The 25,078-nt window shown below is 44.4% G+C and overlaps 1 protein-coding gene across 7 annotated transcripts in view; it reads left to right on the top strand.

Annotated features, from left to right (window-relative positions):
- The window catches only part of LOC110507210 (glutamate receptor 4), a 165,753-nt gene that overhangs the window by 119,821 nt on the left and 20,854 nt on the right, over nt 1–25,078 (top strand). For 4 of the 7 annotated variants that reach the window (XM_036965801.2, XM_036965799.2, XM_090223925.1 and 1 more), the window contains exons 14-15: nt 3,927–4,125; nt 16,306–16,553. In XM_036965801.2, the coding sequence (XP_036821696.2) occupies nt 3,927–4,125; nt 16,306–16,553 (447 nt within the window). Of the gene's footprint in view, nt 1–3,926; nt 4,126–16,305; nt 16,554–24,058; nt 24,174–25,078 lie in introns of all 7 variants that reach the window. The other 3 variants (XM_036965798.2, XM_036965796.2, XM_036965800.2) reach the window with 1 other exon arrangement.

Genomic DNA, 25,078 nt, shown 5'->3' with positions numbered 1-25,078 from the left:
GGTTAGTTAACATGTCTTGTTGGTAGTTACCAGTATAAACAAGTTAGTTAAAATGTATTGTTGGTAGTTACCAGTATAAACAGGTTAGTTAAAATGTATTGTTGGTAGTTACCAGTATAAACAGGTTAGTTAAAATGTCTTGTTGGTAGTTACCAGTATAAACAGGTTAGTTAAAATGTCTTGTTGGTAGTTACCAGTATAAACAGGTCAGTTAAAATGTATTGTTGGTAGTTACCAGTATAAACAGGTTAGTTAACATGTCTTGTTGGTAGTTACCAGTATAAACAAGTTAGTTAAAATGTATTGTTGGTAGTTACCAGTATAAACAGGTTAGTTAACATTTATTGTTGGTAGTTACCAGTATAAACAGGTTAGTTAAAATGTCTTGTTGGTAGTTACCAGTATAAACAGGTTAGTTAAAATGTCTTGTTGGTAGTTACCAGTATAAACAGGTTAGTTAAAATGTATTGTTGGTAGTTACCAGTATAAACAGGTTAGTTCAAATGTCTTGTTGGTAGTTACCAGTATAAACAGGTTAGTTCAAAAGTCTTGTTGGTAGTTACCAGTATAAACAGGTTAGTTAAAATGTATTGTTGGTAGTTACCAGTATAAACAGGTTAGTTAAAATGTCTTGTTGGTAGTTACCAGTATAAACAGGTTAGTTAAAATGTATTGTTGGTAGTTACCAGTATAAACAGGTTAGTTAACATATCTTGTTGGTAGTTACCAGTATAAACAGGTTAGTTAAAATGTATTTTTGGTAGTTACCAGTATAAACAGGTTAGTTAAAATGTATTGTTGGTAGTCACCAGTATAAACAGGTTACTTAAAGTGTCTTGTTGATATTTACCAGTATAAACAGGTTAGTTAAAATGTATTGTTGGTAGTTACCAGTATAAACAGGTTAGTTAAAATGTCTTGTTGTCTAGTTACCAGTATAAACAAGTTAGTTAACATGTATTGTTGGTAGTTACCAGTATAAACAGGTTAGTTAAAATGTATTGTTGGTAGTTACCAGTATAAACAGGTTAGTTAAAATGTCTTGTTGGTAGTTACCAGTATAAACAGGTTAGTTAAAATGTATTGTTGGTAGTTACCAGTATAAACAGGTTAGTTAACATGTCTTGTTGGTAGTTACCAGTATAAACAAGTTAGTTAAAATGTATTGTTGGTAGTTACCAGTATAAACAGGTTAGTTAAAATGTATTGTTGGTAGTTGCCAGTATAAACAGGTTAGTTAAAATGTCTTGTTGGTAGTTACCAGTATAAACAGGTTAGTTAAAATGTCTTGTTGGTAGTTACCAGTATAAACAGGTCAGTTAAAATGTATTGTTGGTAGTTACCAGTATAAACAGGTTAGTTAACATGTCTTGTTGGTAGTTACCAGTATAAACAAGTTGGTTAAAATGTCTTGTTGGTAGTTACCAGTATAAACAGGTCAGTTAAAATGTATTGTTGGTAGTTACCAGTATAAACAGGTTAGTTAACATGTCTTGTTGGTAGTTACCAGTATAAACAAGTTAGTTAAAATGTATTGTTGGTAGTTACCAGTATAAACAGGTTAGTTAACATTTATTGTTGGTAGTTACCAGTATAAACAGGTTAGTTAAAATGTCTTGTTGGTAGTTACCAGTATAAACAGGTTAGTTAAAATGTATTGTTGGTAGTTACCAGTATAAACAGGTTAGTTGAAATGTATTGTTGGTAGTTACCAGTATAAACAGGTTAGTTCAAATGTCTTGTTGGTAGTTACCAGTATAAACAGGTTAGTTAAAATGTATTGTTGGTAGTTACCAGTATAAACAGGTTAGTTAAAATGTATTGTTGGTAGTTACCAGTATAAACAGGTTAGTTAAAATGTCTTGTTGGTAGTTACCAGTATAAACAGGTTAGTTAAAATGTCTTGTTGGTAGTTACCAGTATAAACAGGTTAGTTAAAATGTCTTGTTGGTAGTTACCAGTATAAACATGTTAATTAACATGTCTTGTTGGTAGTTACCAGTATAAACAGGTTAGTTAACATGTCTTGTTGGTAGTTACCAGTATAAACAGGTTAGTTAAAATGTATTGTTGGTAGTTACCAGTATAAACAGGTTAATTAACATGTATTGTTGGTAGTTACCAGTATAAACAGGTTAGTTAAAATGTATTGTTGGTAGTTACCAGTATAAACAAGTTAGTTAAAATGTCTTGTTGGTAGTTACCAGTATAAACAGGTTAGTTAAAATGTATTGTTGGTAGTTACTTGTATAAACAGGTTAGTTAAAAAGTGTTGTTGATAGTTACCATTATAAACATGTTAGTTAAAATGTCTTGTTGGTAGTTACCAGTATAAACAGGTTAGTTAACATGTCTTGTTGGTAGTTACCAGTATAAACAGGTTAGTTAAATGTCTTGTTGGTAGTTACCAGTATAAACAGGTTAGTTAAAATGTATTGTTGGTAGTTACCAGTATAAACAGGTTAGTTAACATGTCTTGTTGGTAGTTACCAGTATAAACAGGTTAGTTAAAATGTCTTGTTGGTAGTTACCGGTATAAACAGGTTAGTTAAAATGTCTTGTTGGTAGTTACCAGTATAAACAGGTAAGTTAAAATACATTGTTGGTAGTTACCAGTATAAACAGGTTAGTTAAAATGTATTGTTCGTAGTTACCAGTATAAACAGCTTAGTTAACATGTATTGTTGGTAGTTACCAGTATAAACAGGTTAGTTAACATGCCTCATTGGTAGTTACCAGTATAAACAGGTTAGTTAACATGTCTTGTTGGTAGTTACCAGTATAAACAGGTTAGTTAAAATGTCTTGTTGGTAGTTACCAGTATAAACAGGTTAGTTAACATGCCTCATTGGTAGTTACCAGTATAAACAGGTTAGTTAACATGTCTTGTTGGTAGTTACCAGTATAAACAGGTTAGTTAACATGTCTTGTTGGTAGTTACCAGTATAAACAATCAGAGAAATGCAGATAATACAGTGTGTGTGATCAAAGGTACAAGGCCTTTGTAGACATCTGCACAGCCAGGCCAATAATGGACATCACACACACTCTCACATGTCGTGTTGCTCTAATGCAATACACTTTCAATTGGAATGTAATAAATATAGCCACAGGTTTACAGGAGGGTATTACATGGAAGTTGAGAGGGATTTGTTGGATTTGAAATTAACACTTAATGTAATTTCCAGCTCTCTGTTTGAAGAGAAAGGCCCGATGACTGTGTTGTTGCTCTCACTGTGGTGCCAATGAAGCAAAGCCTCAAAATAGAGACCCTCAATATACGGTGTCTCTGTTTACTGCACTCTTAGAGAAAACAATGCTATCTAGACCCTAAAAGGGGTCTTTGGCTGTCCCCGTAGGAGAAACCTTTGAATAACCCTTTTTGGTTCCAGGTCTAACCCTTTTGGTTCCAGGTCTAACCCATTTGGTTCCAGGTCTAACCCTTTTGGTTCCAGGTCTAACCCTTTTGGTTCCAGGTCTAACCCTTTTTGGTTCCAGGTCTAACCCTTTTGGTTCCAGGTCTAACCCTTTTGGTTCCAGGTCTAACCCATTTGGTTCCAGGTCTAACCCTTTTGGTTCCAGGTCTATCCCTTTTGGTTCCAGGTCTAACCCATTTGGTTCCAGGTCTAACCCTTTTGGTTCCAGGTCTATCCCTTTTGGTTCCAGGTCTAACCCATTTGGTTCCAGGTCTAACCCTTTTGGTTCCAGGTCTAACCCATTTGGTTCCAGGTCTAACCCTTTTTGGTTCCATGTCTAACCCTTTCGGTTCCAGGTCTAACCCATTTCGGTTCCATGTAAAACATTTTGTTTCTAAGAGTGTGTACTTTATTATCTATGAGTAACCACATTTATTTTTCAACCTTGCACCTATGATTTTCCCTCAATTTTCTCTCACCCCCTCTTTCTTTCCCTCCTTCTCCTTTCAGGTCTCTGTCGGGGCGTATAGTGGGGGGCGTGTGGTGGTTCTTCACTCTCATCATCATCTCGTCCTACACGGCCAACCTGGCTGCCTTCCTCACAGTGGAGAGGATGGTGTCGCCCATAGAGAGTGCTGAGGATCTGGCCAAGCAGACGGAGATCGCCTACGGAACACTGGACTCAGGCTCCACCAAGGAGTTTTTCAGGGTGAGGACACACACACAAGCTTGCACATACACAAACACACACATGTGTGTGTGAATGTGAATAGTTAGGGCCTGGCAGTAGCAGACAGAGTGTGCATCTGTGAGCAGCGTTAGCATCATCAACATAACGAGCAGGCGGAAATCTGTGGAGGGTGAAGAATCTATTTACTGTGTGAGGGATTCACCACTATTAATTGTGTGTGTGTGTGTGTGTGTGTGTGTGTGTGTGTGTGTGTGTGTGTGTGTGTGTGTGTGTGTGTGTGTGTGTGTGTGTGTGTGTGTGTGTGTGTGTGTGTGTGTGTGTGTGTGTGTGTGTGTGTGTGTGTGCGTGCGTGCGTGTGTGTTGGTGTGCGTATGTGTGTGTGTTCGCGCGTATGGATTTTTCCCCACTGATTTCTTAAAGCCACGACATTGAAAATGTTGGCCAGAGAGAGAGAAAGCGAGAGAGAGCGAAAGAGTGGGGGGAGGCTCACTGGTTCGGACAGAAGTCACTGACATTATCATGGGATAGATGTCTGTCATACCCAAGCAAATCCCAGCGAGGCACACACACCGACCTCTCTACTCCAGGCTGTGGCTCATTGGCTAACGCTAAGGCTTATGGTGTCCCTAAAGGACAGAGGGAATAACACTTCATAACAGACGGAGAGAAAAAGACAGGATAAAAACAAGCGAGAATCGACGGTTATGGAGAATGACAATTTGTTCCCCAGCTTGTTATTTTCATTCTTCACTACACCAAGCAGACACACAAACATACGCGCGCGCGCACACACACACACACACACACACACACACACACACACACACACACACACACACACACTGCAGAACACTAAGATCAAGCATGAAGTTGTGTGTACAACAGGGTCTGTTCTACACTATTACACTGTCCACTATTACACTGTCCAGTAGCAGTTGGTTCTACACTATTACACTGTCCACTATTACACTGTCCACTATTACACTGTCCACTATGACACTGTCCACTCGCAGTTGGTTCTACACTATTACACTGTCCACTATTACACTGTCCACTATTACACTGTCCACTATTACACTGTCCACTAGCAGTTGGTTCTACACTATTACACTGTCCACTATTACACTGTCCACTATAACACTGTCCACTAGCAGTTGGTTCTACACTATTACACTGTCCACTATTACACTGTCCACTAGCAGTTGGTTCTACACTATTACACTGTCCACTATTACACTGTCCACTATTACACTGTCCACTATTAAACTGTCCACTATGACACTGTCCACTAGCAGTTGGTTCTACACTATTACACTGTCCACTATTACACTGTCCACTATGACACTATCCAATAGCAGTTGGTTCTACACTATTACACTGTCCACTATTACACTGTTCACTATTACACTGTCCACTAGCAGTTGGTTCTACACTATTACACTGTCCACTATTACACTTTCCACTAGCAGTTGGTTCTACACTATTACACTGTCCACTATTACACTGTTCACTATTACACTGTCCACTAGCAGTTGGTTCTACACTATTACACTGTCCACTATTACACTGCCCACTATTACACTGTCCACTATTACACTGTTCACTATAACACTGTCCACTAGCAGTTGGTTCTACACTATTACACTGTCCACTATTACACTGTCCACTATTACACTGTCCACTATTACACTGTCCACTATGACACTGTCCACTAGCAGTTGGTTCTACACTATTACACTGTCCACTATTACACTGTCCACTATAACACTGTCCACTAGCAGTTGGTTCTACACTATTACACTGTCCACTATTACACTGTCCACTAGCAGTTGGTTCTACACTATTACACTGTCCTCTATTACACTGTCCACTATTAAACTGTCCACTATGACACTGTCCACTAGCAGTTGGTTCTACACTATTACACTGTCCACTATTACACTGTCCACTATGACACTGTCCACTATGACACTGTCCACTAGCAGTTGGTTCTACACTATTACACTGTCCACTATTACACTGTCCACTATAACACTGTCCACTAGCAGTTGGTTCTACACTATTACACTGTCCACTATTACACTGTCCACTAGCAGTTGGTTCTACACTATTACACTGTTCACTATTACACTTTCCACTAGCAGTTGGTTCTACACTATTACACTGTCCACTATTACACTGTTCACTATTACACTGTCCACTAGCAGTTGGTTCTACACTATTACACTGTCCACTATTACACTTTCCACTAGCAGTTGGTTCTACACTATTACACTGTCCACTATTACACTGTTCACTATTACACTGTCCACTAGCAGTTGGTTCTACACTATTACACTGTCCACTATTACACTGCCCACTATTACACTGTCCACTGGCAGTTGGTTCTACACTATTACACTGTCCACTATTACACTGTCCACTATTACACTGTCCACTATTACACTGTCCACTATGACACTGTCCACTAGCAGTTGGTTCTACACTATTACACTGTCCACTATTACACTGTCCACTATGACACTATCCACTAGCAGTTGGTTCTACACTATTACACTGTCCACTATTACACTGTCCACTATTACACTGTCCACTATTACACTGTTCACTATTACACTTTCCACTAGCAGTTGGTTCTACACTATTACACTGTCCACTATTACACTGTTCACTATTACACTGTCCACTAGCAGTTGGTTCTACACTATTACACTGTTCACTATTACACTGTCCACTATTACACTGTCCACTAGCAGTTGGTTCTACACTATTACAGTGTTCACTATTACACTGTCCACTATTACACTGTCCACTAGCAGTTGGTTCTACACTATTACACTGTCCACTATTACACTGTCCACTAATTACACTGTCCACTAGCAGTTGGTTCTACACTATTACACTGTCCACTCTTACACTGTCCACTATTACACTGTCCACAATTACACTATCCACTATTACACTGTCCACTAATACACTGTCCACTATTACACTGTCCACTATTACACTGTCCACTATTACACTGTCCAATAGCAGTTGGTTCTACACTATTACACTGTCCACTATTACACTGTCCACTATTAAACTGTCCACTATGACACTGTCCAATAGCAGTTGGTTCTACAATATTACACTGTCCAGTATTACACTGTCCACTATGACACTCTCCACTAGCAGTTGGTTCTACACTATTACACTGTCCACTGTTACACTGTCCACTATTACACTGTCCACTATAAAACTGTCCACTAGCAGTTGGTTCTACACTATTACACTGTCCACTATTACACTGTCCACTATTACACTGTCCACTATGACACTGTCCACTAGCAGTTGGTTCTACACTATTACACTGTCCACTATTACACTGTCCACTAGCAGTTGGTTCTACACTATTACACTGTCCACTATTACACTGTCCACTATTACACTGTCCACTATGACACTGTCCACTAGCAGTTGGTTCTACACTATTACACTGTCCACTATTACACTGTCCACTATTACACTGTCCACTATGACACTGTCCACTAGCAGTTGGTTCTACACTATTACACTGTCCACTATTACACTGTCCACTATTACACTGTCCACTATTACACTGTCCACTATTACACTGTCCACTATTACACTGTCCACTATTACACTGTCCACTATGACACTGTCCACTAGCAGTTGGTTCTACACTATTACACTGTCCACTATTACACTGTCCACTATAACACTGTCCACTAGCAGTTGGTTCTACACTATTACACTGTCCACTATTACACTGTCCACTAGCAGTTGGTTCTACACTATTACACTGTCCTCTATTACACTGTCCACTATTACACTGTCCACTATAACACTGTCCACTAGCAGTTGGTTCTACACTATTACACTGTCCACTATTACACTGTCCACTATTACACTGTCCACTATTACACTGTCCACTAGCAGTTGGTTCTACACTATTACACTGTCCACTATTACACTGTCCACTATAACACTGTCCACTAGCAGTTGGTTCTACACTATTACACTGTCCATTATGACACTGTCCACTAGCAGTTGGTTCTACACCATTACACTGTCCACTATTACACTGTCCAATATTACACTGTCCACTATTACACTGTCCACTATGACACTGTCCACTAGCAGTTGGTTCTACACTATTACACTGTCCACTATTACACTGTTCACTATTACACTGTCCACTAGCAGTTGGTTCTACACTATTACACTGTCCACTAGCAGTTGGTTCTACACTATTAGACTGTCCACTATTACACTGTCCATTAGCAGTTGGTTCTACACTATTACACTGTCCACTATTACACTGTTCACTATTACACTGTCCACTAGCAGTTGGTTCTACACTATTACACTGTCCACTATTACACTGCCCACTATTACACTGTCCACTAGCAGTTGGTTCTACACTATTACACTGTTCACTATTACACTGTCCACTATTACACTGTCCACTAGCAGTTGGTTCTACACTATTACACTGTCCACTATTACACTGTCCACTAATTACACTGTGCACTAGCAGTTGGTTCTACACTATTACACTGTCCACTATTACACTGTCCACTATTACACTGTCCACTATTACACTGTCCACTATTACACTGTCCACTAATACACTGTCCACTATTACACTGTCCATTATTACACTGTCCACTATTACACTGTCCAATAGCAGTTGGTTCTACACTATTACACTGTCCACTATTACACTGTCCACTATTACACTGTCCACTATGACACTGTCCAATAGCAGTTGGTTCTACAATATTACACTGTCCAGTATTACACTGTCCACTATGACACTGTCCACTAGCAGTTGGTTCTACACTATTACACTGTCCACTGTTACACTGTCCACTATTACACTGTCCACTAGCAGTTGGTTCTACACTATTACACTGTCCACTATTACACTGTCCACTATTACACTGTCCACAATTACACTATCCACTATTACACTGTCCACTAATACACTGTCCACTATTACACTGTCCACTATTACACTGTCCACTATTACACTGTCCAATAGCAGTTGGTTCTACACTATTACACTGTCCACTATTACACTGTCCACTATTAAACTGTCCACTATGACACTGTCCAATAGCAGTTGGTTCTACAATATTACACTGTCCAGTATTACACTGTCCACTATGACACTCTCCACTAGCAGTTGGTTCTACACTATTACACTGTCCACTGTTACACTGTCCACTATTACACTGTCCACTATAAAACTGTCCACTAGCAGTTGGTTCTACACTATTACACTGTCAACTATTACACTGTCCACTATTACACTGTCCACTATAACACTGTCCACTAGCAGATGATTCTACACTATTACACTGTCAACTATTACACTGTCCACTATTACACTGTCCACTATTACACTGTCCACTAGCAGTTGGTTCTACACTATTACACTGTCCACTATTACACTGTCCACTATTACACTGTCCACTATTACACTGTCCACTATTACACTGTCCACTATTACACTGTCCACTATGACACTGTCCACTAGCAGTTGGTTCTACACTATTACACTGTCCACTATTACACTGTCCACTATAACACTGTCCACTAGCAGTTGGTTCTACACTATTACACTGTCCACTATTACACTGTCCACTAGCAGTTGGTTCTACACTATTACACTGTCCTCTATTACACTGTCCACTATTACACTGTCCACTATAACACTGTCCACTAGCAGTTGGTTCTACACTATTACACTGTCCACTATTACACTGTCCACTATTACACTGTCCACTAGCAGTTGGTTCTACACTATTACACTGTCCACTATTACACTGTCCACTATAACACTGTCCACTAGCAGTTGGTTCTACACTATTACACTGTCCTCTATTACACTGTCCACTATTACACTGTCCACTATAACACTGTCCACTAGCAGTTGGTTCTACACTATTACACTGTCCACTATTACACTGTCCACTATTACACTGTCCACTATTACACTGTCCACTAGCAGTTGGTTCTACACCATTACACTGTCCACTATTACACTGTCCACTATTACACTGTCCACTGTTTCACTGTCCACTATGACACTGTCCACTAGCAGTTGGTTCTACACTATTACACTGTCCACTATTACACTGTTCACTATTACACTGTCCACTAGCAGTTGGTTCTACACTATTACACTGTCCACTAGCAGTTGGTTCTACACTATTAGACTGTCCACTATTACACTGTCCACTAGCAGTTGGTTCTACACTATTACACTGTCCACTATTACACTGTCCACTAGCAGTTGGTTCTACACTATTACACTGTCCACTATTACACTGCCCACTATTACACTGTCCACTAGCAGTTGGTTCTACACTATTACACTGTTCACTATTACACTGTCCACTATTACACTGTCCACTAGCAGTTGGTTCTACACTATTACACTGTCCACTATTACACTGTCCACTATTACACTGTCCACTATTACACTGTCCACTATTACACTGTCCACTAATACACTGTCCACTATTACACTGTCCATTATTACACTGTCCACTATTACACTGTCCAATAGCAGTTGGTTCTACACTATTACACTGTCCACTATTACACTGTCCACTATTACACTGTCCACTATGACACTGTCCAATAGCAGTTGGTTCTACAATATTACACTGTCCACTATTACACTGTCCACTATTACACTGTCCACTATTACACTGTCCACTATTACACTGTCCACTAATACACTGTCCACTATTACACTGTCCATTATTACACTGTCCACTATTACACTGTCCAATAGCAGTTGGTTCTACACTATTACACTGTCCACTATTACACTGTCCACTATTACACTGTCCACTATGACACTGTCCAATAGCAGTTGGTTCTACAATATTACACTGTCCAGTATTACACTGTCCACTATGACACTGTCCACTAGCAGTTGGTTCTACACTATTACACTGTCCACTGTTACACTGTCCACTATTACACTGTCCACTATAACACTGTCCACTAGCAGTTGGTTCTACACTATTACACTGTCCACTATTACACTGTCCACTAGCAGATGATTCTACACTATTACACTGTCCACTATTACACTGTCCACTATTACACTGTCCACTATAACACTGTCCACTAGCAGTTGGTTCTACACTATTACACTGTCCACTATTACACTGTCCACTATTACACTGTCCACTAGCAGTTGGTTCTACACTATTACACTGTCCACTATTACACTGCCCACTATTACACTGTCCACTAGCAGTTGGTTCTACACTATTACACTGTCCACTATTACACTGTCCACTATTACACTGTCCACTATTACACTGTCCACTATTACACTGTCCACTAGCAGTTGGTTCTACACTATTACACTGTCCTCTATTACACTGTCCACTATTACACTGTCCACTATAACACTGTCCACTAGCAGTTGGTTCTACACTATTACACTGTCCACTATTACACTGTCCACTATTACACTGTCCACTAGCAGTTGGTTCTACACTATTACACTGTCCACTAGCAGTTGGTTCTACACTATTACACTGTCCACTGTTACACTGTCCACTATTACACTGTCCACTATAACACTGTCCACTAGCAGTTGGTTCTACACTATTACACTGTCCACTATTACACTGTCCACTATTACACTGTCCACTATAACACTGTCCACTAGCAGATGATTCTACACTATTACACTGTCCACTATTACACTGTCCACTATTACACTGTCCACTATTACACTGTCCACTATAACACTGTCCACTAGCAGTTGGTTCTACACTATTACACTGTCCACTATTACACTGTCCACTATAACACTGTCCACTAGCAGTTGGTTCTACACTATTACACTGTCCACTATTACACTGTCCACTATTACACTGTCCACTAGCAGTTGGTTCTACACTATTACACTGTCCACTATTACACTGCCCACTATTACACTGTCCACTAGCAGTTGGTTCTACACTATTACACTGTCCTCTATTACACTGTCCACTATTACATTGTCCACTATTACACTGTCCACTATTACACTGTCCACTATTACACTGTCCACTATTACACTGTCCACTAGCAGTTGGTTCTACACTATTACACTGTCCTCTATTACACTGTCCACTATTACACTGTCCACTATTACACTGTCCACTATTACACTGTCCACTAGCAGTTGGTTCTACACTATTACACTGTCCACTATTACACTGCCCACTATTACACTGTCCACTAGCAGTTGGTTCTACACTATTACACTGTCCACTATTACACTGTCCACTATTACACTGTCCACTAGCAGTTGGTTCTACACTATTACACTGTCCACTATTACACTGTCCACTAATTACACTGTGCACTAGCAGTTGGTTCTACACTATTACACTGTCCACTATTACACTGTCCACTATTACACTGTCCACTAATTACACTGTGCACTAGCAGTTGGTTCTACACTATTACACTGTCCACTATTACACTGTCCACTATTACACTGTCCACTATTACACTGTCCACTATTACACTGTCCACTATTACACTGTCCACTAATACACTGTCCACTATTACACTGTCCATTATTACACTGTCCACTATTACACTGTCCAATAGCAGTTGGTTCTACACTATTACACTGTCCACTATTACACTGTCCACTATTACACTGTCCACTATGACACTGTCCAATAGCAGTTGGTTCTACAATATTACACTGTCCAGTATTACACTGTCCACTATGACACTGTCCACTAGCAGTTGGTTCTACACTATTACACTGTCCACTGTTACACTGTCCACTATTACACTGTCCACTATAACACTGTCCACTAGCAGTTGGTTCTACACTATTACACTGTCCACTATTACACTGTCCACTAGCAGATGATTCTACACTATTACACTGTCCACTATTACACTGTCCACTATTACACTGTCCACTATAACACTGTCCACTAGCAGTTGGTTCTACACTATTACACTGTCCACTATTACACTGTCCACTATAACACTGTCCACTAGCAGTTGGTTCTACACTATTACACTGTCCACTATTACACTGTCCACTATTACACTGTCCACTAGCAGTTGGTTCTACACTATTACACTGTCCACTATTACACTGCCCACTATTACACTGTCCACTAGCAGTTGGTTCTACACTATTACACTGTCCACTATTACACTGTCCACTATTACACTGTCCACTATTACACTGTCCACTATTACACTGTCCACTAGCAGTTGGTTCTACACTATTACACTGTCCTCTATTACACTGTCCACTATTACACTGTCCACTATAACACTGTCCACTAGCAGTTGGTTCTACACTATTACACTGTCCACTATTACACTGTCCACTATTACACTGTCCACTATTACACTGTCCACTAGCAGTTGGTTCTACACTATTACACTGTCCACTATTACACTGTCCACTATAACACTGTCCACTAGCAGTTGGTTCTACACTATTAGACTGTCCACTATTACACTGTCCACTAGCAGTTGGTTCTACACTATTACACTGTCCACTATTACACTGTTCACTATTACACTGTCCACTAGCAGTTGGTTCTACACTATTACACTGTCCACTAGCAGTTGGTTCTACACTATTAGACTGTCCACTATTACACTGTCCACTAGCAGTTGGTTCTACACTATTACACTGTCCACTATTACACTGTTCACTATTACACTGTCCACTAGCAGTTGGTTCTACACTATTACACTGTCCACTATTACACTGCCCACTATTACACTGTCCACTAGCAGTTGGTTCTACACTATTACACTGTTCACTATTACACTGTCCACTATTACACTGTCCACTAGCAGTTGGTTCTACACTATTACACTGTCCACTATTACACTGTCCACTAATTACACTGTGCACTAGCAGTTGGTTCTACACTATTACACTGTCCACTATTACACTGTCCACTATTACACTATCCACTATTACACTGTCCACTATTACACTGTCCACTAATACACTGTCCACTATTACACTGTCCACTATGACACTGTCCAATAGCAGTTGGTTCTACAATATTACACTGTCCAGTATTACACTGTCCACTATGACACTGTCCACTAGCAGTTGGTTCCACAGTATTACACTGTCCACTGTTACACTGTCCACTATTACACTGTCCACTATAACACTGTCCACTAGCAGTTGGTTCTACACTATTACACTGTCCACTATTACACTGTCCACTATTACACTGTCCACTATTACACTGTCCACTATAACACTGTCCACTAGCAGTTGGTTCTACACTATTACACTGTCCACTATTACACTGTCCACTATAACACTGTCCACTAGCAGTTGGTTCTACACTATTACACTGTCCACTATTACACTGTCCACTATTACACTGTCCACTAGCAGTTGGTTCTACACTATTACACTGTCCACTATTACACTGCCCACTATTACACTGTCCACTAGCAGTTGGTTCTACACTATTACACTGTCCTCTATTACACTGTCCACTATTACATTGTCCACTATTACACTGTCCACTATTACACTGTCCACTATTACACTGTCCACTAGCAGTTGATTCTACACTATTACACTGTCCTCTATTACACTGTCCACTATTACACTGTCCACTATTACACTGTCCACTATTACACTGTCCACTAGCAGTTGGTTCTACACTATTACACTGTCCACTATTACACTGCCCACTATTACACTGTCCACTAGCAGTTGGTTCTACACTATTACACTGTCCACTATTACACTGTCCACTATTACACTGTCCACTAGCAGTTGGTTCTACACTATTACACTGTCCTCTATTACACTGTCCACTATAACACTGTCCACTAGCAGTTGGTTCTACACTATTACACTGTCCAATATTACACTGTCCACTATTACACTGTCCACTATTACACTGTCCACTAGCAGTTGGTTCTACACTATTACACTGTCCTCTATTACACTGTCCACTATTACACTGTCCACTATAACACTGTCCACTGGCAGTTGGGTCTACACTATTACACTGTCCACTATTACATTGTCCACTATTACACTGTCCACTATTACACTGTCCACTATTACACTGTCCAATAGCAGTTGGTTCTACACTATTACACTGTCCACTATTACACTGTCCACTATTACACTGTCCACTATTACACTGTCCACTATTACACTGTCCACTATTACACTGTCCACTAGCAGTTGGTTCTACACTCTTACACTGTCCACTATTACACTGTCCACTAGCAGTTGGTTCTACACTATTACACTGTCCTCTATTACACTGTCCACTATTACACTGTCCACTAGCAGTTGGTTCTACACTATTACACTGTCCAATATTACACTGTCCACTAGCAGTTGGTTCTACAATATTACACTGTCCTCTATTACACTGTACACGATTACACTGTCCACTAACAGTTGGTTTTATACTATTACACTGTCCACTAGCAGTTGGTTCTACACTATTACACTGTCCACTATTACACTGTCCACTATGACACTGTCCACTAGCAGTTGGTTCTACACTATTACACTGTCCAATATTACACTCTCCACTATTACACTGTCCACTATGACACTGTCCACTAGCAGTTGGTTCTACACTATTACACTGTCCACTATTACACTGTCCACTACTACACAGTCCACTAATACACTGTCCACTTTAACACTGTCCACTAGCAGTTGGTTCTACACTATTACACTGTCCACTATTACACTGTCCACTATTACACTGTCCACTATTACACTGTCCACTAATACACTGACCACTATTACACAGTCCACTAGTACACTGTCCACTAGCAGTTGGTCCTAAACTATTACACTGTCCACTAGCAGATGATTCTACAATATTACACTGTCCCCTAGCAGTTGGTCCTAAACTATTACACTGTCCACTAGCAGATGGGTCTACACTATTACACTGTCCAATATTACACTGTCCACTGGCAGTTGGTTCTGAATGCCCTGTGAACAGCAGCTGCAGATGATCATCAATATTTCAGGACCAGCGATCATTGCAGCTGATGGATGAATAGATGGATGGATGGACCGATGAATGGATGGGTGGGTGGGTGGATGAATGGATGGATCACTAACCCTAAAGCTCACCTCTAACACCTTCTCTCTGCCCTTTGTTCTCTTAGAGGTCAAAGATTGCTGTATATGAGAAGATGTGGTCCTATATGAAGTCTGCTGAGCCCTCTGTCTTCGCTAAGACCACAGCGGAGGGCGTAGCTCGCGTCCGCAAGTCCAAAGGGAAGTACGCTTTCCTCCTGGAGTCCACCATGAATGAGTACACGGAACAACGCAAGCCCTGCGACACCATGAAGGTTGGAGGCAACCTGGACTCCAAGGGATATGGCATTGCCACACCTAAAGGCTCACAGCTAAGGTGGGTGGAGTAGTATAACGATGGTAGTCCCCAACTCAACTGTTGTTATGGTATTCCACCTACCCTGGTGTGCCTTTTTTTTGGATCACTTAGTAGTGTCTAAGTCTGGTCTATGTCTGGTCTATGTCTTGTCTATCTCTCTCTCGCTCTCTCTGTCTCTCTTTCTCCCTCTATTTCTCTCCCTGTCTGTCTCTCTCTTTGTTACTTTATTTCTCTCCCTCTCTGTCTCCTTCTCCCTCTCTGTCCCCTTCTCCCTCTCTGTCTCCTTCTCCTTCTCTGCCTCCTTCTCCCTCTCTGCCTCCTTCTCCCTCTCCCTCTCCGTCTCCTTCTCTCTCTCTGTCTCCTTCTCTCTCTGCCTTTCTCCCTCTCTGTCTCCTTCTCCCTCTGCCTCTCTCCCTCTCTGTCCTCTTCTCCCTCTCCGTCTCCTTCTCCCTCTCCTTCTCCCTCTCTGTCTCTCTCTCTCCCTCCATTTCTCTCCCTGTCTCTCTCTCTTTATTACTTTATTTCTCTCCTTCTCCCTCTCTGTCTCCTTCTCCCTCTCTGTCTCCTTCTCTCTCTCTCTGTCTCCTTCTCTCTCTGCCTCTCTCCCTCTCTGTCTCCTTCTCCCTCTGCCTCTCTCCCTCTCTGTCCTCTTCTCCCTCTCCATCTCCTTCTCCTTCTCCCTCTCCGTCTCCCTCTCAGTCTCCTTCACTGCCTCCTTCTCCCTCTCCTTCTCCTTCTCTGTCTCCATCTCTGTCTCCTTCTCCGTCTCCTTCACTGCCTCCTTCTCCCTCTCCGTCTCCTTCTCCCACTCCATCTCCTTCTCTCTCTCTGTATGACTCTCTCCCCCTCTGTCTCCTTCTCCCTCTCTCCTTCTCCCTCTTTGTCTCCTTCTCCCTCTCCGTCTCCTTCTCCGTCTCCTTCACTGCCTCCCTCTCCGTCTCCTACTCCCTCTCCGTCTCCTTCTCCCTCTCCGTCTCCTTCTCTCTCTGTGTCTGACTCTCTCTCTCTCCATCTCCTTCTCCCTCTCCGTCTCCTTCTCCCTCTCCTTCTCCTTTTCCCTCTCCGTCTCCTTTTCTCTCTCTGTCTGACTCTCTCCCTCTCTGTCTCCTTCTCCCTCTCCATCTCCTTCTCCCTCTCTGTCTCCTTCTCCCTCTCTGTCTCCTTCTCCCTCTCCGTCTCCTTCTCTCTCTCTGTCTGACTCTCTCCCTCTCCATTTCCTTCTCTCTCTCTGTCTGACTCTCTCCCTCTCTGTCTCCTTCTCCCTCTCTGTCTCCTTCTCCCTCTCTGTCTCCTTCTCCCCTCTGTCTCCTTCTCCCCTCTGTCTCCTTCTCCCTCTCTGTCTCCGTCTCCCTCTCCGTCTCCTTCTCTCTCTCTGTCTGACTCTTTCCCTCTCTGACTCCTTCTCCCTCTCCTTCTCCCTCACTGTCTCCTTCTCTATCTCTGTATGACTCTCTCCCTCTCTGTCTCAAGCTCTCTCTCCATCTCCTTCTCCCTCTCCGTCTCCTTCTCCCTCTCTGTCTGACTCTCTCCCTCTCTGTCTCCTTCTCCCTCTCCCTCTCCGTCTCCTTCTCCCTCTCTGTCTGACTCTCTCCCTCTCTGACTCCTTCTCCCTCCCTCCCTGTCTATGTTGTGTTAAGGTATTTAATGCTTGTTAGCTCCATTGCTCTGTTGTATTGCTGTATGTCCGTCTCTCCACCCATCCCTCTCTCTCCATTTCTCTTCTTTCACTCACTCTTTCTTTTGACAGGGCCACTGATCAGGTAATGTGTCCACTCGTTTGGTGTCTTGACTGTCTCATTCCTTCATTCTCAGAGTGTTATGTAGATACTATCTGTTTTTGGACTGAGACCGATTGTGATTGAAGTTACTAATGGTGATGCCGTGGAGAGGGGCGGAGCACCTTGGCATTGCCATGACTCCCAGAGCCACCCGGGGGAATTTATAGACACACAGGAAACAGGATGTTGAAGGGCCTGGCCAACGGGGGGAACAAAAAGCAGAAAACTATCAAATTATTTCATAACACCCCAAAATGCAGATAAAATCAATCAAATCGATCAAAAGAAACAAATTCCCACAATCCAATTAATTGATGATGCCCTGAAACACTAAAATCCATACATTTGTAGTGTGTGTGTGTGTCTATAGCAGCAGGACTACTGACACCTTTCTATAATGTTCCTATAACTTCCCCCTGTGCACCTTGCAAAGAAGTCCTCCCACTCCCCTGCACCTTTACCAGGGTTCCTTTTCCACTCAGATAAATTAAGGTTTTCTGTTTCCGAGGGAAAAGTGACAGCCAGTGGATGATGGTCCCCACCTGCCCCCTTACTATTCTGGGACTATCGACTGCTGTCTATGGCTTCTCCTGATCATGGGAAAACCTACGGGAGAGAGCATGTCAGGCAAGAGCCCCTGCTCACGGCAAGCCATTCAAAGCACTGATTTGACATGATGATGATGATTTTGATAAAGATTATTATTAATAGTAAGATATGTAGTTAATTCATATGATAATATGTATGAGAGATGTCTATGTAGCATCATTCCTTTTCCCATACCCTTCTTATGATGGTGATATGCTCCATGGCTTGTTGCCCACCCAAGAGAACTCTCTCTCTCTCTCTCTCTCTCTCTCTAGCTGTCTATGGGTCTGACTCTCTGTCTGTCGGACTGTCAGTTTGCGTTGGGCCAGTTGGGCCAGTAACTGAAAGGTTGAACAATCTGTCGATGTGCCCTTGAGCAAGGCACTTAACCCTAGTATGCTCCAGAGGAGCTGTACTACTATGGCTGACCATGTACATCAACACATTTCACTGCACCTATCTGGTGATGTGACAATAAAACATATTTTGTATATATATAGTCATGCACGCAAACACACGCTCCTTGGTACACATACTCCCTGGCAAACAGACACAAACGGAAGAGTGAAGCAATGAGGCGAAGCAAACTGATGACAGCAGCTGAGAGAGAAAAGGAGAGACAAGAAGAGAGATGAGTGAGAAGAGAGAGAGAAGAGAGAGAGAGAGAGAGGAGAGGAGAGAGAGAGAAGACAAAAGAGAGGAGATAGGAGAGAGAATGGAGGGAAGAGAGCAGAGAGTGAGGAGAGAGTGCGGAGAGAGAAAAGAGGGAAGAGAGGAGAGAGAGAAGACAAAAGATAGGAGATGGGAAGAGAGCGAGGAGAGAGAAGAGAGGAGAGGAGAGGTGTTAGCTCCGTGTCATCAGGGACCAGAACACCACTAGCAGGGTGTTAGCTCTGTGTCATCAGGGACCAGAACACCAGCAGCAGGGTGTAGCTCCGTGTCATCAGGGACCAGAACACCAGCAGAAGGGTGTAGCTCTGTGTCATCAGGGACCAGAACACCAGCAGTAGGGTGTTAGCTCCGTGTCATCAGGGACCAAAACACCAGCAGCAGGGTGTTAGCTCTGTGTCATCAGGGACCAGAACACCAGCAGCAGGGTGTTAGCTCTGTGTCATCAGGGACCAGAACACAAGCAGCAGGGTGTTAGCTCTGTGTCATCAGGGACCAGAACACCAGCAGCAGGGTGTTAGCTCTGTGTCATCAGGGACCAGAACACCAGCAGCAGGGTGTTAGCTCTGTGTCATCAGGGACCAGAACACCAGCAGCAGGGTGTTAGCTCTGTGTCATCAGGGACCAGAACACCAGCAGCAGGGTGTTAGCTCTGTGTCATCAGGGATCAGAACACCAGCAGCAGGGTGTTAGCTCTGTGTCATCAGGGACCAGAACACCAGCAGCAGGGTGTTAGCTCTGTGTCATCAGGGACCAGAACACCAGCAGCAGGGTGTTAGGTCTGTGTCATCAGGGACCAGAACACCAGCAGCAGGGTGTTAGGTCTGTGTCATCAGGGACCAGAACACCAGCAGCAGGGTGTTAGCTCTGCATCATCAGGGACCAGAACACCACTAGCAGGGTGTTAGCTCTGCATCATCAGGGACCAGAACACAAGCAGCAGGGTGTTAGCTCTGTGTCATCAGGGACCAGAACACAAGCAGCAGGGTGTTAGCAGCATGGTGTTAGCTCCATGTCATCAGGGACCAGAACACCAGCAGCAGGGTGTTAGCTCTGTGTCATCAGGGACCAGAACACCAGCAGCAGGGTGTTAGCTCTGTGTCATCAGGGACCATAACACCAGCAGCAGGGTGTTAGCTCCATGTCATCAGGGACCAGAACACCAGCAGCAGGGTGTAGCTCCGTGTCATCAGGGACCAGATCACCAGAGGCAGGGTGTAGCTCCATGTCATCAGGGACCAGAACACCAGCAGCAGGGTGTAGCTCCGTGTCATCAGGGACCAGAACACCAGCAGCAGGGTGTAGCTCCGTGTCATCAGGGACCAGAACACCAGCAGCAGGGTGTAGCTCCGTGTCATCAGGGACCAGAACACCAGCAGCAGGGTGTTAGGTCTGTGTCATCAGGGACCAGAACACCAGCAGCAGGGTGTTAGGTCTGTGTCATCAGGGACCAGAACACCAGCAGCAGGGTGTTAGCTCTGCATCATCAGGGACCAGAACACCACTAGCAGGGTGTTAGCTCTGCATCATCAGGGACCAGAACACAAGCAGCAGGGTGTTAGCTCTGTGTCATCAGGGACCAGAACACAAGCAGCAGGGTGTTAGCAGCATGGTGTTAGCTCCATGTCATCAGGGACCAGAACACCAGCAGCAGGGTGTTAGCTCTGTGTCATCAGGGACCAGAACACCAGCAGCAGGGTGTTAGCTCTGTGTCATCAGGGACCATAACACCAGCAGCAGGGTGTTAGCTCCATGTCATCAGGGACCAGAACACCAGCAGCAGGGTGTAGCTCCGTGTCATCAGGGACCAGAACACCAGCAGCAGGGTGTAGCTCCATGTCATCAGGGACCAGAACACCAGCAGCAGGGTGTAGCTCCGTGTCATCAGGGACCAGAACACCAGAGGCAGGGTGTAGCTCCGTGTCATCAGGGACCAGAACACCAGCAGCAGGGTGTAGCTCCGTGTCATCAGGGACCAGAACACCAGCAGCAGGGTGTAGCTCTGTGTCATCAGGGACCAGAACACCAGCAGCAGGGTGTTAGCTCTGTGTCATCAGGGACCAGAACACCAGCAGCAGGGTGTTAGCTCTGTGTCATCAGGGACCAGAACACCAGCAGCAGGGTGTTAGCTCTGTGTCATCAGGGACCAGAACACCAGCAGCAGGGTGTTAGCTCTGTGTCATCAGGGACCAGAACACAAGCAGCAGGGTGTTAGCTCTGTGTCATCAGGGACCAGAACACCAGCAGCAGGGTGTTAGCTCCGTGTCATCAAGGACCAGAACACCATCAGCAGGGTGTTAGCTCCATGTCATCAGGGACCAGAACACCAGCAGCAGGGTGTTAGCTCCATGTCATCAGGGACCAGAACACCAGCAGCAGGGTGTTAGCTCTGTGTCATCAGGGACCAGAACACCAGCAGCAGGGTGTTAGCTCTGTGTCATCAGGGACCATAACACCAGCAGCAGGGTGTTAGCTCCATGTCATCAGGGACCAGAACACCAGCAGCAGGGTGTAGCTCCGTGTCATCAGGGACCAGATCACCAGAGGCAGGGTGTAGCTCCATGTCATCAGGGACCAGAACACCAGCAGCAGGGTGTAGCTCCGTGTCATCAGGGACCAGAACACCAGAGGCAGGGTGTAGCTCCGTGTCATCAGGGACCAGAACACCAGCAGCAGGGTGTAGCTCCGTGTCATCAGGGACCAGAACACCAGCAGCAGGGTGTTAGGTCTGTGTCATCAGGGACCAGAACACCAGCAGCAGGGTGTTAGGTCTGTGTCATCAGGGACCAGAACACCAGCAGCAGGGTGTTAGCTCTGCATCATCAGGGACCAGAACACCACTAGCAGGGTGTTAGCTCTGCATCATCAGGGACCAGAACACAAGCAGCAGGGTGTTAGCTCTGTGTCATCAGGGACCAGAACACAAGCAGCAGGGTGTTAGCAGCATGGTGTTAGCTCCATGTCATCAGGGACCAGAACACCAGCAGCAGGGTGTTAGCTCTGTGTCATCAGGGACCAGAACACCAGCAGCAGGGTGTTAGCTCTGTGTCATCAGGGACCATAACACCAGCAGCAGGGTGTTAGCTCCATGTCATCAGGGACCAGAACACCAGCAGCAGGGTGTTAGGTCTGTGTCATCAGGGACCAGAACACCAGCAGCAGGGTGTTAGCTCTGCATCATCAGGGACCAGAACACCACTAGCAGGGTGTTAGCTCTGCATCATCAGGGACCAGAACACAAGCAGCAGGGTGTTAGCTCTGCATCATCAGGGACCAGAACACAAGCAGCAGGGTGTTAGCTCTGTGTCATCAGGGACCATAACACCAGCAGCAGGGTGTAGCTCCGTGTCATCAGGGACCAGAACACCAGAGGCAGGGTGTAGCTCTGCATCATCAGGGACCAGAACACCAGCAGTAGGGTGTAGCTCCGTGTCATCAGGGACCAGAACACCAGAGGCAGGGTGTAGCTCCGTGTCATCAGGGACCAGAACACCAGCAGCAGGGTGTAGCTCCGTGTCATCAGGGACCAGAACACCAGCAGCAGGGTGTAGCTCCGTGTCATCAGGGACCAGAACACCAGCAGCAGGGTGTTAGCTCCGTGTCATCAGGGACCAGAACACCATCAGCAGGGTGTTAGCTCCATGTCATCAGGGACCAGAACACCAGCAGCAGGGTGTTAGCTCTGTGTCATTAGGGACCAGAACACCAGCAGCAGGGTGTTAGCTCTGTGTCATCAGGGACCAGAACACCAGCAGCAGGGTGTTAGCTCTGTGTCATCAGGGACCAGAACACCAGCAGCAGGGTGTAGCTCCGTGTCATCAGGGACCAGAACACCAGCAGCAGGGTGTTAGCTCTGTGTCATCAGGGACCAGAACACCAGCAGCAGGGTGTAGCTCCGTGTCATCAGGGACCAGAACACCAGCAGCAGGGTGTAGCTCCATGTCATCAGGGACCAGAACACCAGCAGCAGGGTGTTAGCTCTGTGTCATCAGGGACCAGAACACCAGCAGCAGGGTGTAGCTCCGTGTCATCGGGGACCAGAACACCAGCAGAAGGGTGTTAGCTCTGTGTCATCAGGGGACTGAGATAGGCTTTAACACAACATTTAACCAGGGCTCCACCACTCCCCTTTACTCGCCCTGCTGCACGTCATTCAGACAATAGCCTTCATCTATGCGGTAAAGGTGGACTGAATGAAAGGGGTTTGGGCTATTTGGCTCTCTCTATATGTTGATTTAGCTACAGCAAACTGGCATAACCAATGTAACCAATGGGCTTCCGATATTCAAATATGTCTTTATAATAAGGTGGGATGTAAAAGCTGGAAGAGAGATGAAAGAGAGAGAGGGTTTTCTGGAGGGTTGTGTGTGTCCTCTAATCTGATGCCTTCCAACCAATCACTGGCGTTCCTTTTTCCTCATCCCATTGGCTCATCATTGGCTGATACTCCATCCCTCCTCTGACCAACTATGTTTTATCCCTCTGAAGAAATGCGGTCAACCTGGCTGTGTTAAAACTCAACGAGCAGGGCCTGTTGGACAAATTGAAAAATAAATGGTGGTACGACAAGGGAGAGTGTGGCAGCGGGGGAGGGGACTCCAAGGTTAGCCTCTCTGTCTCCGACCGCGGTACAACCGTGTTCGGGAAGTAATGCGTGCATCTGCCCCGGCCACACAGATCAGTGATGAACATCACCACATCGCCCCCTCCTACTTCCACTCCCCTCGGTCTGAAACGAGGGGGGAAAGAAGGAGAGGAGGGGAGGAATGGAGAGGAGGGGAGGAATGGAGAGAGAGATAGGAGAGCAATTACTGTAAAAGCAGAAATATTGGCCCTGTAGTGTATGCTCTGGAGAGAGGAGTGTGGTCTAGAACCCTGTAGTGTATTCTCTGGAGAGAGGAGTGTGGTCTAGAACCCTGTAGTGTATGCTCTGGAGAGAGGAGTGTGGTCTAGAACCCTGTAGTGTATTCTCTGGAGAGAGGAGTGTGGTCTAGAACCCTGTAGTGTATTCTCTGGAGAGAGGAGTGTGGTCTAGAACCCTGTAGTGTATTCTCTGGAGAGAGGAGTGTGGTCTAGAACCCTGTAGTGCCTGCTCTGGAGAGAGGAGTGTGGTCTAGAACCCGGTAGAGTCTGCTCTGGAGAAAGGAGTGTGGTCTAGAACCCTGTAGTGTCTGCTCTGGAGAGAGGAGTGTGGTCTAGAACCCTGTAGTGTCTGCTCTGGAGATAGGAGTGTGGTCTGGAACCCTGTAGTGTCTACTCTGGAGAGAGGAGTGTGGTCTAGAACCCTGTAGTGTACTCTCTGGAGAGAGCAGTGTGGTCTGGAACCCTGTAGTGTCTACTCTGAAGAGAGGAGTGTGGTCTAGAACCCTGTAGTGTCTGCTCTGGAGAGAGGAGTGTGGTCTAGAACCCTGTAGTGTATTCTCTGGAGAGAGGAGTGTGGTCTAGAACCCTGTAGTGTCTTCTCTGGAGAGAGGAGTGTGGTCTAGAACCCTGTAGTGTCTGCTCCGG

This window comes from Oncorhynchus mykiss, chromosome 27 (genome assembly GCF_057628025.1).
Source record: "Oncorhynchus mykiss isolate SJ-2025 chromosome 27, ASM5762802v1, whole genome shotgun sequence".
Classification (NCBI taxonomy): domain Eukaryota; kingdom Metazoa; phylum Chordata; class Actinopteri; order Salmoniformes; family Salmonidae; genus Oncorhynchus; species Oncorhynchus mykiss.
This window is presented reverse-complemented; position numbering and strand designations above follow the sequence as displayed.